Source organism: Petaurus breviceps, unplaced genomic scaffold (assembly GCF_028583685.1).
Source record: "Petaurus breviceps papuanus isolate PSGF00001 unplaced genomic scaffold, PetGlider_PUasm1.0 174, whole genome shotgun sequence".
Classification (NCBI taxonomy): domain Eukaryota; kingdom Metazoa; phylum Chordata; class Mammalia; order Diprotodontia; family Petauridae; genus Petaurus; species Petaurus breviceps.
Window position 1 is genome coordinate 63,662,972 of NW_027185761.1, and position 16,164 is coordinate 63,679,135.

The window sequence follows — 16,164 nt, forward strand, 5'->3', positions numbered from 1 at the left end:
CCCCCAAACCCAGCATGCATTCTCTATTCCTTTATTACTATTTTTTGTCTTGTTTTTACAAAACCTAGTCAGACCCTACACCTTTAAATGCCTCTTCTTCCTGTCAGGCTCCTTTTTATCATACCAAACGACTGGCCTACATGTTCTGTAGATATTTCAAATTCAACATGCCCACAAGATGACCCATCTTTCTTTCCAGACTCCTCCCTGTACCAAACTTCACTTTTTATGTCAAATTCACCACCAATGCTTACCATATCCCAAGTTTGTAACCTTGGCACCACCCTTGACTCCTCATTTTCCTTCACCCCACATATCCAGTCATCTGTAAACATTGCCATTTCCACCTCCACACCATGTCTGCCATCTCTCCCCTTCTTTCCATCATAGTTCAGGCCCTCATCATCTCTTTCCTGGACTATTGAAACTACCTCTTAATTGGTCTTTCTTTCCCAAGTCTATCTCCATTCCATTCCTTCCTCCATGCTACTGCTCAAATGATTTTCCTGAAGCATAAGTCTGACCAGGCCATTCCTCAACTCAATCAGCTCCAATGGATATCTGCTGCCTCTAAGATGAATACAAACTTCTCTGTTTGACTTTTAAAGCCTTTGACAACTGGGCCCCAAACTCCCTTCCAGCCTCACTATATATTCCCCCTCTCCTATGCTCTACTGTCTAGACAAACTAGCTTTGCTGCTCTTGCTCACACATCTCTTTCCAGCACAGTTGCACTCATCATTCCCCATGCCTGGAACATACTCTCTCCTGACTGTTAGCAGCCTCTGCTCGGGACCAGTCTCCTTTTCCCATGGAGGTGGGGTAAACAGTTGTACCTCCCCCATCATCAGAAAGCAAACCACCTTAAATAACTACCCCTTGTTGCCATGAGCTCTCTCAGAGAAGGAAGTAAGCCATGACTCTTGGATGCTACATTGTTTGTAACGTGGGGAGGGATCATCGGGTTCTGGCTCCAGCAAGCAAAGGGCTAGGGTAAGGTTTAGAATCTGGCCTCACACACTTCCTAGCTGTGCATCCCTGGGCAAGTCACTTAACCTTGACTTGCCTTAATCTACTGGAGAAGGAAATGGCAAATGGCTCCAGTACCTTTGCCAAGAAAACCCCATACAGAATCAAGAGTCAGGCCTGCCTGAATGACTATACAACAACAAGGATTTAAAAGCATCACTAACCACTGAGCTGCTATTAGGGATCACACTTCACCTGCTTGACTGTTTCTTTGGCTTATACCAACGCCCAGTACTTCTGGGCTCCACACTGGTGTGCACGCACACCTTTATCACTGCCCTGCTTTCCTCCAGGCTAAACTTCCCCAAGTCCATTATCCAATCCTTGTTTGACATATGCTCAAAGTTTCTTGCCATCCTGGTTGCTTTCCTCTGGATGGTCTCCAGTTTATCAATGCCCCTCCAAAACCTGGAAGCCAGAAACATTACCAGGAACCACACCCCCAATTCTGACTCTACTATATTTGTAACTTATCAAACCACTAACTCTAACCCTACCATATGCCTAGTCCATTGGAACCCTAACTCTAATCCCAATTTCTGTAGCTAACCTCTTATTGCATTCCTACTAGAACTCAGACCTCTAACCCTATCTATAACACACTGGTCTGACCAGATCAAAGATACTACAGAAGATTGTGGCCTAAACTGAGAAATTGGATAAAAATTTTGAACCACTCACTTAGTTGGGAAGGGAAGGACATAGGTCTAAAGAGAGGGCAAGTAGATAAATGAATACATAAGAAGAAAGATGAAGTATCAATTTAAGTAAATTTGAGGAATTTACAGGTCTAACAATCAAAATTTTAAATGTGAACAGGTTAACAATATAATTAATTAAAGAGAGTGGAATAATGGGTAAGAAAAAACTCAAAAATTTGCTACACAAAGAATCTAAAAATAAAAATGCAGGTTGAAAACAAGAGGAGGAAACAAAATCAATTTTTATAAAAGGTGATTTGAAAAAAGGAGTTGCAGCCATAATAACAGGCAAGCAAACACACTGACAATTTCAAGAGAATTAACAAAGAAACCACTTCATGCTCAAATGTATTTTAGACACTGAAATAATATTAATACTAAAGATGTAAATGTACAATGGCATAAAATCCAAATTCATAAAGGTAAAGTTAACTGAATTGATAAAAAGATGTAGAGAGTAACACAATAATTATTAAAGACTTTAATGTTCCTTTCTCAGAGCTGAATAAATTCAAAAAATAATTTTTAAAAAAAGAGGAAAATATATAACTGAACAAAGTTTATGGAAGTTAGATCTGAAATAATTTTGGTCTTTTGGAATGGAGTATTAAAGAAAATCCATATATCTCAGCACCACTCAATACCTTTACAAAAATTGACTGAAGGAAGAAAAGTTTAAAACAGCAGCATTTTTAAGGAGAACTAAGGGAGAGTAATGTCACAAAAACCCAGTAAGGAAAGAGAATTTAGGAGGATAGGGTGGTCAGAGGTGTCAGATGCTGAAGAACAGTCAAGAAGGATGAAGAATGAGGTCATTCAAATAGACTTAGCAATTAAGATATCATTGGTGACTTGAAACATGAATCAGCCTAGCCAAGAGTGGTTTTTTTTAGTGTGTTACCTTCCTGTGTGTGTCCTCTGGCCATTCACATTCATGACATTTGTGTCTTCTCTTCTAGGGTCAGTGTGGCCACATAGGGGAAAACATACATTTATGAGTATGGACAACATCTTTCTTGCCTTTTATTTCATTGTAATGTTTGAGTATATAGTTCTTCTTTGAACTAATGCACCATCAAATTGATTTAATAAAAGAACTACATTGTTGGAGACTTCATGTATACTGTCCCCTAAAATGACTTAAACCTGAAATTACTTTCTGGAATCCTAAATGTGATGCAGGCTCCCTGGTGTTACATTAATATTAAAAATTAATACTCTACCTATTTTACTCTAATTTATTCAACAATTGTATGAATGGATGATTAAAGAAACAAATGCATTAAATAGAAAAAGTGAATGCAACTAGGTTATAATTTAAGACAACTTATATAGAACAAGTTCATAAATGTCATTTATCACCATTTCTTGAGTATCATTTAATCAATCAAGTGACAAACATTTATTAAGTATCTATTATGTGCCATACACTGTGGAACACAAAAAGATAGAATTTATAACTATGGGCTAAACCATCTTTGAAAAATAAATTGCTGCCTAGACTTTATACAAGTTCAACTTTCATGTTCAAAACCTTTTATTTTAAAGATTATAGACCAAAAAAGAGTTCATTATAAGAGTATAACACTTGTGAATTTATCTCTGTCTGTAATTTGAAATAGATTATATTTTACATTGCTGCTCCTTCTCTACCCCCACCAATTAGCCCTTGAGGTGAGATAACTATGGAGAGATAAATCAGAGAAAGAAAACTATAGATCAGTATCTCTAATGAATATTAGAGATATTCAATAAAACATTAGCATAATTTGAAGGAATATCCAGCAAAGAAAACTGAGAAGGAGCAGTCCAACAAGACAGGAGGAGTACCAGAAGATATCGATGTCTTGAAAACCCAGAGAGAAGAGATTATACAGGAGGAGAGAGTGATCAACAGTGCCAAAAACTGTAGAGAGGTCCAGAAGTATGTGGATTGAATAAAGACCCCCAGAAATGGCAATTAAGAGATGACAGGTAACTTTGGAAAGAGTAGTTTTGCTTGAATGATGAGATCAGAAGCCAGACTGCAGAATGGTTAAAACTGAGAGGAGAGGACACAGAGGTATAAATAAAAAGAATGAAGCAAACCAAAGGAGCTTATGTTCCACTGGGGTTGGCATGCATAAGTATACACAGCATAAATATAAGGAGAACAAATATAAAGAGAAGTTAGGTAAATATAAGATAGTTTGGGAGGGAGTATACTTGAAGTTGGGGTGATATGAATAAATGCTCGAGCTATTTCTTGAAAGAAGAGAATGATTCCATGAGGGAGAGGTGAGGAGGGAGTACATTCGAGGTAAGAAAGAAGGTCAGATATAAAAGGAAGTGTCTAAAATATAGAGAACAAGATTCAACAGATGAATGGTGAAGGGATTCTATATAAGAGAAAATCAAGGGATGAAAAACCATGCAAAAAAAATGATTCAAATCACTCACAATAAGAGAAACATGAGTTAAACCAACCCAGATTCCACATCATACATATCAGATTGGCAAATATAACCAAAAAGGAAAATGGTTATTGCTGGAGAGGGCTGTATGAGGACAGGCACATGGATACACTATTGATGGGGTTATAAATTGGTCCAAACACACAAATTGTGGCACAGGAAAATAATGGAGAACAGGTTGCTCCTGTGCCTCAAAAGTCACTAAATTGCTCATTCCCATTGACCCAGTGATAACATTTAACCCCAAAGAAATCAGAGAAAGAAGGGAAGAACTCCTATACACAAAAGTGTTTATAGCAGCACTTTTCATCGTAGCAAAGAACTGGGAACAAAGTCTGTCATAGATCAATTGGGGGATGACTATAGAAACTATAGTATATGAATGCAATAAAATTTTATTGATCTATGAGAAATAATGATAGGAGATGGATTTAGAGAAACCAGGTTGGATTTACACACATTGATACAGACTGAAATAAGCAGAAGCAATAGAACAATTTATACAATAATAATGACATTGTCAAAGAAAACAACTGTGAAAGACTGAAGAATGATGCCAATGCAATGACCAACCACAACTCCAGAAGACTGATGATTAAGTGAGTTTTCCACCTCTTGGCAGGAGAGTGATGGACTAGAGGTGCATCAGGACACACACATTCACAGGCAGAGCTAATCTGGAGATTTGTTTGGCTCGCACATATATGTGTATATGCTTATATATATACATTTTATTTTCACGTATACACATATATAAAATATTATATATACATGTGTTTTATATATATATATTATATATTATAATAGACTTGGGGAAAAGGGAGAATTTGGGGGGTATAGAAAGTTAGTAATAACAATATAAAAAAGAAGAGAAAGTAAAGAGGGTTAATGGAACATTTTTTGAAATACAGAGAAGAAAGCAGAAGGAAGTTCATAAGGGGATATAAAGAAGAAAGTTAGACCTACCATTTTAAATTTAATGTATATTTAAAAAATAAAAGCAAGCTGTATGTAAGAGAGATTTGTGTTTCATGTTTTTCTGTTTTGCTTTGTATTTATGAAAAGCTTTTGTTTGTTAAGTTCATAATAATAAAAAAAATATTTTTTAAAACTGCATTCCTTCACCCTTGGCTAAAGCCCTGCTGTGATGCTTCACAGTGTGATGGAGGTACCTTTGACTTCTACCAGGTCAGCAGAATGCCAGCTCCCCCAGGCTCTACCAGGTATAGGCCAGAACCAGGCTTTGTGACAAGCAGAAGCTAATTCATCTTGGTTTAGGTTAGCTTTTCATCCACAACAATTCTCAAAGACCACCCACCAAATTGCAACAGGGTCATTATAATCTACATCAAGGGAAAGAGGGCCCATGTCTACCAGCTTATGGATATTGAAGTAGTGAAGGAGGTGTCTTAGAAAGAAACCACAGCATTTCATAAATTTCATTTTGTCCTCTATCTATAGTATGTATATTTACAACTCAGTTGATCTCACCAAAGGTCTTGGAACAGGTTTTTGGGGTTTCTTTGATCCCAGTTTTTTCATTGCATTGTAATATTTTTTCTGCTCCTCTGTCATGAAGATATCTTGGCCTCCTAAGTACATTGGAAAGACATTGTTATTCCATCCTGTGTGCAGTATGGGAGACCATTTCTATAATTTTTATCAACGCCCCTAAAAGCCACATGACAGAGACTAGAAGACAGAAGTTTATTGGTTAATAGCTGATTTTCATCTTTACTGAGGATAGAACAATAAAAATTACACCTATGGTACTTAATAGATATGAGGATGACATTTCTGGTAGTCAGGCCTATCTTAGGGGAAGAAAGTAATCTTTTTCAAATTCTTTACCATACCTTTATTAAAATCTAAAGAAGATCATAATCTATTTTAATGTTTTAAAACCTCCATGAAAACAGGAAGATGGACTAACTGACTTTGTACAGGTTTGCAATTAACTTGTTCCTTGACAATTAAGATGAATAAACATTCCCAGAGGCAAGTAAGGGAACCTTGGAATCTCCTAAAATGACCATCATTAGCAAGAGGAGAGTTCTAAGACTCAAAAATACTCTTGGAACAGCTAGGTCAAGAGACTGTGGGGCAACTAGATGGTGCAGTGGATAGAGTACCAGCCCTGGCCTTCACGAGGACCTGAGTTCAAATCCAGACCCATACATTTACTAGCCTCCTTATTAGTGGAAGGGGACAATTTGAACCCTTTTCTAGGAGAGAGGTAGCATAGGCTTAGCTGTCACTCGTATGGGGACTCCTTAATGCCCTCCATTCATGATAATCCATAGAAAGCGCCTAGGATGGCACCACAGACATCATTGGTGATCTTTGGGCATGGTAGTGAGCAAACCCAGGACTAAGAGAAGGTAAGACAGACAGGCAGCCATCTAGGGCAAAACACTTAAGGGGATGCAGCAAAGGCCACTTTCCAACAGTATCAATGTAAATTTTTTAAGTCCAGAAATTTTCTTCTCCACAGCATGGAAATATGGGTTTTATGACATTGTGACATTATTCATTTGTGACATTAAATCCCATGTGATACAATGACTAGACTAATGGGCCCAGGAACCCAAACTTTGCTGTCATTGTTACCGGGGACCTCCTGGAAGAGGTAACTCCCTCTGCCAAAGCAGGTCACCACCTTCTTTGTAACTTAGAGTTTTAAAAGTTGCCCAGAGTATTGAGATATTAAGTGACTCACTCAGAGTCACACAGCCAGTGTGTGGTAGAGGAAGGTCATGAATCCTAGGCTTTTCTAGCTCGAAAGCTGGCTCTTGATATGCCAAGCTGCCAGTAGCACAGTAGCAGTTTTCACATCCTGATTAAGGAATGCTTATGCTTTTCCCTAGCCCTGGAGACGAGGACCTTCTCTCTGCAAAAGGTACAGAACAAGCCAGGATACTTATCCATTCAGGTTACTTATCTTTTTTTGCTGTTGGTTAAAGTTGTCAATGATTACACCAATAAAAAGATTCAGTGTGAAGAATGAACCAAAAATTATAAAAACAACGAAGTAGAGATATGCAATCATATTGTACTCAAATGCGGGCTGTTCATCTTCCTATGGGGGTGAAAACACAGAAGAAAAAAATCACAAGGGAAAGATATATTTTCATTCTTATTATCTTATTCAAGATATTCTTAATATCTCAGTTAAAACAAGTAGTGTCACAGCAATTGCAGCTTACTTGTGAAAATTTGCAAAATATTTCCCTATTAGCCGTATCACAAAAAAGCCAGAAAAATAAAGCAAAAAAATTATACTTCAGTTTGCCCTCAGAGTTCATCAGTTCTCTCTGGAGATAGCATTTTTTCATCATGACTCAGTTGGAATTGTTGTCGATCACTGTATTGATCCGAGAAGCCAAGTCTTTCACAGTTGATCTCATTACAACATCCCTAGTACTGTGCACAATGATCTTCAGGCCCTTGCATTAATTCATAGAAGTCTTATCATGTTTTTTTCCCTTGAAACTATTCCTTGTTGTTTCTTATTGTATAATAGTACTCCATCACTATCATAAACTACAACTCATTCAACTGTTCTCCAACTGATGAGTATCCCCTCAATTTCCAGTTTTTTGCCAGCACAAAAAGAGCTGCTATGAGCATTTTTGCACATATATGCCATTTTACTTTTTCTTTAATCTCTTTGGGGTACAGACATAGTAGTGGTATTGCTGGGTCAAAGGATATTCATAGTGTTATCACTCTTTGGACATAGTTCCAAATTGTTCTGTAGAATGATTAGACCAGTTCACAGCTCCAAGTTTATTAGTCTACCTATTTTCCCTCATCTCCTCCATCATTTTTCATTTCTGAGAGGTGTGAGGTGGTACCTCAGAGTTGTTTAATCTGCATTTCTTTAATCAATAGTGATTTAGAGCATCTTTCATATGACTATAGACAGCTTTGATTTCTTTTTCTGAAAACGGCTTGTTGATATATTTTGATCATTTATCAATTAGGAACTGGCTATTATTTTTATAAATTTGACTCAGTTCCCTACATGAGAAATAAGGCCTTTATCAGAGAAATTTTCCCTTAAAATTTTTTATATTATTTCATTGTCTGTGGTACCTTTTAGCAAAGTATAATTTCCCTGCTTATCTCTTTTAATTGGCTCTATTTTGACTTTTGCTTTGTCTAAGATCATGACTGCTACCCCTTTTTTTTTACTTCAGATGAAGCAAATTAGATTTTCCAACCCTTTATTTTATTTGCTTTTTTGTTTTTTGTTTATTTTTTTAGGGAAATTGGGGCAAAGTAACTTGCCCAAGGTCACATGGCTACTGTGTGTGGGTGTGTGTGTTTAAGTGTCTGAGGCTGGATCTGAACTCAGGTCCTCCTGACTCCAGGGCAGGCTCTCTACTCACTGTGCCACCTGGCCACCCTGTGAGGGTTTTTGTTTTTTGTTTTTCCAGTCCTTTGTTTTAACTCTCTATGTGTCTTTCTGTTTCAAGTGTGTCTCATACACAACATATTGTTGAATTCGGGCTTCTAATCCATTCTGCTGTCTTCTCCTGTTTCATGGGTGAGTTCATCCTATTCATATTCTCAGTTATGAATACACAGTATTATTCTCCATCCCATTTTCTTCTGTTTATCCTTCTCTCTCTCATTCTCTCTCTTTCTTTCTCTGTCTCTCTCTGTCTCTGTCTCTCTTTCTTTCTCTCTCTCCCCTCTTTCTCTGTCTCTTTCTCTCTCACTCTCCCTCTCTCCTTCACTCCCTCCCTTACCCCCTCATATATCTTATTCCCTTTCCTTCCTATTTCCCTATAGATTTCTATATCCAACTGAGTATGTATGTGTGTATATCTATATCTCTATCTATCTATCTATACATATATATATATATATGTATTCTTTTCTCTTTTAACCAATTCCAATGACAGTGAGGTTTAATCATAGCCTACTGCATCATTTTCCTCTCTACTATAAAAGTTCTTCCTTGTGTGCTTCTTTTATATGAGAAAATTTTCTATATTCTGCTTCTCCCTTCCCCCTTCTTCCTATGTATCCCTCTTTCTCACTCTTTTATTTTTTTTAAAGACCCTCATTGGGGTAGCTAGGTGCTGCAGTGAACAGAGCACTGGCCCTGGAATCAGGAGGACCTGAGCTCAAATCCAGTCTGAGACATTTAACACTTACTAGCTGTGTGACCTTGGGCAAGTCACTTAATCCCAATTGCCCTGCCCTCCTCTCTCCAAAAAGACAAAAAAAACAAACAAACACTCATGCCCTCTGTCTATACAGGCTCCTTCTAACTTCCCTAATAATGATAAAGTTCTTAGGAGTTTCATGTATCACCTTCCCACATAAGAATGTAAGCAGCTTAACTTTATTGAGCCTCTCATGATTACTCTTCTAAATTCACCTTTGTATGCTTGAGTATTCTTTTTGAATGTTAATTTTTCTACTCAATTCTGTTCTTTTCATGAAAAATACTTGAAAGTCTTCTATTTCATTAAATATCCACTTTCCCCTAAAGGATTACACTTCATTTTGCTGGGTAGGTTATTCTTGGTTGTAATCCTAGCTTCTTTCTCTTTGAGAATATCATATTCCAAACCCTCCACTCCTTTAACATGAAAACTGATAAATCCTGTATGATCCTGACTGTGGTTTGTTTCTGACTGACTTGTTTCTTTTGGATGGCTTGAAATATTTTCTCCTTGACCTGGGCACTCTGGAATTTGACTATATTTCTGGGAGTTTTCATTTTGGGATCTCTTTTAGGAGGTGATTGGTGGATTCTTTCCATTTCTATTTTACCCTTTGCATCCAGGATATTATCAGGGCAGTTTTCCTTGATAATTTCTTGAAATGTTATGTCTAGGCTTTTTTAAAAATCATGACTTTCAAGTAGTTCATTAATTCTTTTTTTTTTAAGCAATCAGGGTTAAGTAACTTGCTCAAGGTTACACGGCCAGGTGTTTCTGGATGGGTGCTAAGTGTCTGAGCCCGGAATTCGATCTCCAGGTCATCCTGATAGTGGAGCCAGTGCTCTTACTTGCTGTGCTACTTGGCCGCCCCAGTTCATTAATTCTTAACCTATTTCTTCTCGATTTGTTTTCTTGGTCAGTTGTTTTTCCAATGAGATATTTCCCATTTTTAAAAAATTCTTTAGAGTTTGTTTTATTGTCTCTTAATGTCTCATGGACAAGCTTCCACTTGCCCAATTCTAATTTTTAAGGAATTGGTTTTTTAGTGAACTTTTGTATTTCTTTTTTCATTTGTTTTATTCTGCTTTTTAAGGATTTATTTTCTTCAGTGAATGTTTGTGCCTCTTTGACCATTATACCAGTTCTGGTTTTTAAGGTATTATTTCCTTCAGAATATTTTTTGCCTCTTTTATTAAGCTGTTAATATTGTTTTCATGATTTTCTTGTATCACTCTCATTTCTTTTTCCAATTTTTCTTCTACTTCTCGTATTTTTCTTTGACTCTTACAGGAATTTTTTTCCTTCTTTTTTCTTTTTTTGGAGGGGGGAAGGCAAGGCAATTGGGATTAAGTGACTTACCCAAGGTCAAACAGCTAGTAAGTGTGTCAAGTGCCTGAGGCTGGATTTGAACTTAGGCCCTCCTGACTCCAGAGCTGTTGCTCTATTCACTGTGTCACCTAGCTGCCCCTCTTACAAGAATTCTTGTTGAATTTAGGATCAATTAGCATTTTTCTTCAAGGTTATGCCTATAGTTGTTTCGTTATTATTGTCTTCTTAAGAGTTTATGTCTTGATCTTCCCTGCCACCATTGTAGCTCTTTATGGTCAAGTTTTTGTTGTTGTTGTTTTCTCATTTTTCTAACATTTCTTGACTCTGAATGTTATGTTGAAGTTGGGCTCTGATCACCTGGAAGTGGGGAGGCACTGTCCCCAGCTTCTGGCTTTTTTGTGCTGCTGCTTTCAGAGCTAGTTCTGGGGCTTTATAAGTTTTACTAGTTTTATCTCTCTGTCCTCCTGGGGCATGAGCTCATTTAATTGAACCCTCAGTATCTATGACTCTATGGCTAAACAAGAAGGAAGAGATTAAGGGGGAAATATTCCATCTTTCTGATTTCTAGCACTGGAAATATTTAAAGCTCTCTTCCTGACATCAAGTTTCCCAGCATCAAGCCCCCAAATCAGATAGCCAAGGAAACACTTATGCTGGCTACCCACTTTTACTGGATTAGATTTCCTCCCTTATGGGTATTTTAGACTGCCAAACATTGACCTACCTCTCTGGTTGTAGCAACATGTTTCCCCCCAATATGATCCAGTACACCATATTGAGCTTACCTAGTTACTTGCAAATAACCCAGAAATCGACCCAGTGTCTCCAACTTACCCCTCTGGAATCTACAGCAGCATACATAATTTCCATCCAACCTTTGAAAGTAGCCTGGAGCAAAAGAACAAAAGCAAACATTGGTATACAGTATTTTTCCAGGAATGAAATATAAACAATATCAATTGAAATTATTATACACTCATCACAAGCACAAGGGACTATAAGAAATCAGAGTATAGAAAACACCTTGAGCCTTGAAGTGTTTATAATTCAAATTAAAGGAAAACTTCAAGAACAAAAATCATAGAATTTGACCATTGGACAAGACCTCAGTAACCATATATTTCAACCCATACATGAAAGAAATCCCTACTAGAAATTCCTGAGTGGTGGTCATCTAGCCTTTGTTTGAATATCTCCAAAGAGGGGATCCCATAACTTCCCCAAGCAGATCAACATTATTTTGGATGGGCTGTAGTGTTAGGAAGTATCTCCCAATGTCAAGCCTATATTGACCTTTTACGGCTACTACTTATTGCAGCTGGTCCTACCATCTAGAACCAAACAGTCCAAGCCCATTGCCATTTCAACAATACAGCCCTTCAAATACTCAAACACAGCTGTTTGATCATTAATGATTTCTTTTTTTCCAACTAAACATTCCCTGTTTCTCCAAATCAAGGCCCTGAAGGAGTCAAGGAATAAGACAGGGGAAGAAATTGTAGAGATCAGGAGCAAGTTGGCAAAGAAGGAAGAGATCTTTGAAGAAAACAGACAAGTGGCTAAAAAAACCTTCCCAGCTTCAGGATTCAACATTCTAGAGACTGGGAAGGAAACTGAGAATGGTGAAGAAGAGGCAAACAAACCAAAAACAGTATGATAAGGATGAGAGAATTTCCCAAGAGCTCCACAGACTGCCGAGGAAAAGGCTTTATACTCAGAAAAGAACTTGATAACAGAGACATTGACTCCAGCTAAGAAAAAAGGGGGGGAAGGGTCCTGGAAAGGTCATGGGAGAGAACTAAGTGAAGACAAAGGATTAGGGGCAAGTCCAAGTACTACTAGCCCATGTGATGTACATAGGCTGTTGTATCCTTGTGGGTCCAGAACATAGGCTTGGACCTGACACCCCTCAAATCTCACCCTCCATCAAGACAGTAATTCACACCCAAAAAAATCCCTACCATTTGCAAAGTGTGAGTGTTACATGACCATCTAGTATGAAGTGCAATGTATGGAGAGAATAGTTCTCCAAAGAGGATGGGGTTGGGTATCATGTACTCCCTGCGCTGATACCCTGCATAAAATGGTAATGAGGCTCCATAGAGAGATAGCAGAAGCTCAAGAACAGGAATCCAGGAAGAGGCTACACTTCATTGACTGGGGCTCCCTATTAGTAGTCACAGTGGTGAAATATAATGAGGAAGAATCATCCAAAGATTGTTAAAGTGTCACCCGTATGTAATGGGTCCTACTGCCCATCAGCCCTGGGCTCCCAGATGTCTAATCTGAGAAGGCAAAAGGATTGCCTATCAGGTGAAAATTTCCACAGGAAGCAGAGTGGTCTTTCCATACTGACCATTCTCGTTGAGGAAGACATTGGACTATTCATATCTAGATTATTAATAACTGATGTCAAAGGATGCCTAATTTACCTGAAGTGTCGTATTGCTCTAAGCCACATAACATTTTGGTCCTGGATTCTTGGAGATCAGATTGTTGGAATGCTTTAAACATTGACCAAAGCATCTTAATTTCATCTGTATGGGGCTCCCTGTTATAGCAGACTCAGACCCACTAGGTAGGAGATCCTCAGACAATAGAAAAGGAAACACTGAGGGTGGAGTCAAGATGGTGGACCTCCCTGAGGCTCCAGCTTCCACCTTCCCCAATCCATGTAAAAGGGGGACTCTCAACAAACTTTGGAGCCACAGAACCCACAAAATGACACAGAGCAGCTAACCTCCTGCTGAGGACAGCCCAGCAGGCTGGCAGGAATTGGCCAGAGCAGTGCTCTGTGAGCCCAGCCCAACCCCATTCCAAGGCTTTAGCCCCAGGGTGGGCCTGACCAGCCGCCGACCAGAGGGACTACAGATCAGCAGCAGCTGTGGCCGTTTTCCAGATTTATCAACAAATAGATGCGAAGGACAAAGTGAGAGGCCAGTGCAGTCTGGACTTTGGGACCCAGTAAGTGGGGGTGCGTGGCTTTTACCCCCGGGGCTAGAAGCTGCTGAGACGCAGGCACAGCCAGCCTGAGCCACGTGGCAGCTTCAGCTCCTGGCCTGCAGAGTGTAGGGGGACCAAGCACCAGTCTGAGGGGTAATTGCTCTTGTTTTAACCCGCTTGGATCTGAATTGCAGTCTAGGGTGGAGGTCCTGGGGTGTGTGTCCAGCTTGCCAGAGCATGTGGAGACCTCAGAGAGGGCACCCATCTAATACCTCTGGCAGCTGAGAAAACCCCAGCGTTTGGGACGAAAGCTCCCCTATCTGATGGCAGAGTCCTACTGTGGCAAAAAACCCAGGGGTCAAGTGACTGAGGGGCTACATGACCAGGCAAAGGAAACAAACCAAACACAAGATTCCAACATTAGACTCCTATTTTGGGGCCAAAAATAGCAAAGCATGGAACAGGAGGAAGACAGTGAAGTCAGAACTTTTGCACCAAAAGCTTCAAAGGAAAATATGAGCTGGTTACAGGCCATAGAGGACCTTAAGAAGCAGATAAGAGAAGTGGAGGAAAAATTGGGAAGAGAAATGAGAACAATGCAAGAAAATTACAAAATGAGAGTCAACAGCCTGACTGAGGAAAATACTACCTTAAAAAATAGACTAACTCAAATGGCAAAAGAGGTTCAAAAAGCCAATGAGGAGAAGAATGCCTTAAAAAGCCAAATTTGCCAGATGGAAAAAGAATCTCAAAAGCTCAGTGAGGAGAATCATTGCTTCAGAATTAGATTGGAGCAAATGGAAGCTAATGACTTTATGAGAAATCAAGATGCTGTTAAACAGATCCAAACACATGAAAGAATAGAAGACAAGGTGAAATATCTCATGGGAAAAAAATACTGACCTGGAAAATAGATCCAGGAGAGATAATTTAAAAATTATTGGACTACCTGAAAGCCATGATCAAAGTAAGAACCTAGAAATCATCCTCCAGGAAGTTCTCAAAGAAAACCGCCCTAATGTTTTAGAACCAGAGAGCAAAATAGAGGTTGAAAGAATCCACCAATCACCTCCTGAAAAAGATCCCCAAAAGAAAAGTCCTAGGAATATTATAGCCAGGTTCTGGAATTCCCAGAGTAAGGAGAGAATATTACAAGCAGCCAGGAAGAAACAATTTGAGTATTGTGGAAACACAATCAGGATAACCCAGGATCTGGCAGCTTCTACACTGAGGGATCAAAGGGCTTGGAATATGATATTCCAGAGGTCAAAGGAGCTGGGATTAGAACCAAGAGTCACCTACCCAGCAAAACTGAGTATCATGTTTCAGGGGAAAATATGGTCATTCAGTGGAATAGAGGACTTTCAAGCATTCTTGCTGAAAAAACCAGAGTTGAACAGAAAATTTGACATTCAGATACAAGAAGCAAGAGAAACATGAGAAGGTAAACAGGGAAAAGAAATCATAAGGAACTTATCAAAGTTGAACTATTAACATTCCTACATGGAAAAATAATAATTGTAATTTATGAAACTTTTCTCAGTAGTTGACAGAATATATATATATATGTATGTATATATATATATATGAGGGTATATGGGCATATGAATACATATGTGAATGTATGTATACATGTTTAAAGGTATACATAGATAGAGGGCATAGGACCAATTTAACAGGAAGGGATGATACTTAAAAGGTGAAATTAAGAGGTGAGAGAGGAATATAATGAGAGGAGATGGGGAGAGACAGAATGGGGTAAACTATCTCATATAGAAGAGGCAAGGGAAAATGGTTACAATGGAGGGGAAGAATAGGAAGGCAAAAGGGAATGGGTCAAACTTATTCTCACTGAATTTGGCTCGGGGAGGGAATGAAACACACACTAAATAGGGTATCTCACCCTACAGGAGAGTAGGGGGGGAAGGGGATGAGAGGGGGAATGATGGAAGGGAGGGCAAGCTGGGGGAGAGAGAAGTTGGGAGCACCCACTTGTGAAAAGGGATGGGATCAAAGTAGAGAATAGAACAAGTAGAAGGTGGGATAGGAGGGAGGGAAATATAGTCAGTCTTTTACAATATATCTACTATGTTATTGTTTTGCATTAGCCACACATGTACAACCTATACTTAACTGCTTATCTTCCCAGTAAGGGTGGGAGACAAGGGAGGAAAGGAATGAATCTGGAATTCAAAGTTTTAAAATCAAATATTCAAATATATGTACTATTATTAATACTATTTTACATGTAATTGGGAAATAAGATATACAGGCACCGGGGCCTACAGATCCACTGGAAAAGTCGAAAGGGATATGGGAGAAAATATGGGAGAGAGCAGATTGGAGGAGGGGATATCCTGTGTGACTGCTATTTTGGGGCGGTGGGTAGGGGAAAAATGGGGAGAAAATTTATAACTCAAAATCTGGCGGAAATGAATGATGTAAATCAGAAGTTAATAAAGCATTTGAAAAAAAGTCTTCTTACATTACAGTGTAATAGGAAGGCAAGGGAATAAGATAAAGGAG

At 38.7% G+C, this 16,164-nt stretch overlaps 1 protein-coding gene across 1 annotated transcript in view; it reads right to left on the reverse strand.

The window, feature by feature from the left end:
• Positions 1 to 16,164, reverse strand: part of SCN11A (sodium voltage-gated channel alpha subunit 11) — a 131,540-nt gene that overhangs the window by 7,247 nt on the left and 108,129 nt on the right. Inside the window, exons 21-23 of the mRNA XM_069084573.1 lie at positions 11,530 to 11,583; positions 7,125 to 7,262; positions 5,675 to 5,779 (exon numbers count right to left, since the gene is read on the reverse strand). Of these exons, the coding sequence (XP_068940674.1) occupies positions 5,675 to 5,779; positions 7,125 to 7,262; positions 11,530 to 11,583 (297 nt within the window). The remainder of the gene's footprint in view (positions 1 to 5,674; positions 5,780 to 7,124; positions 7,263 to 11,529; positions 11,584 to 16,164) is intronic.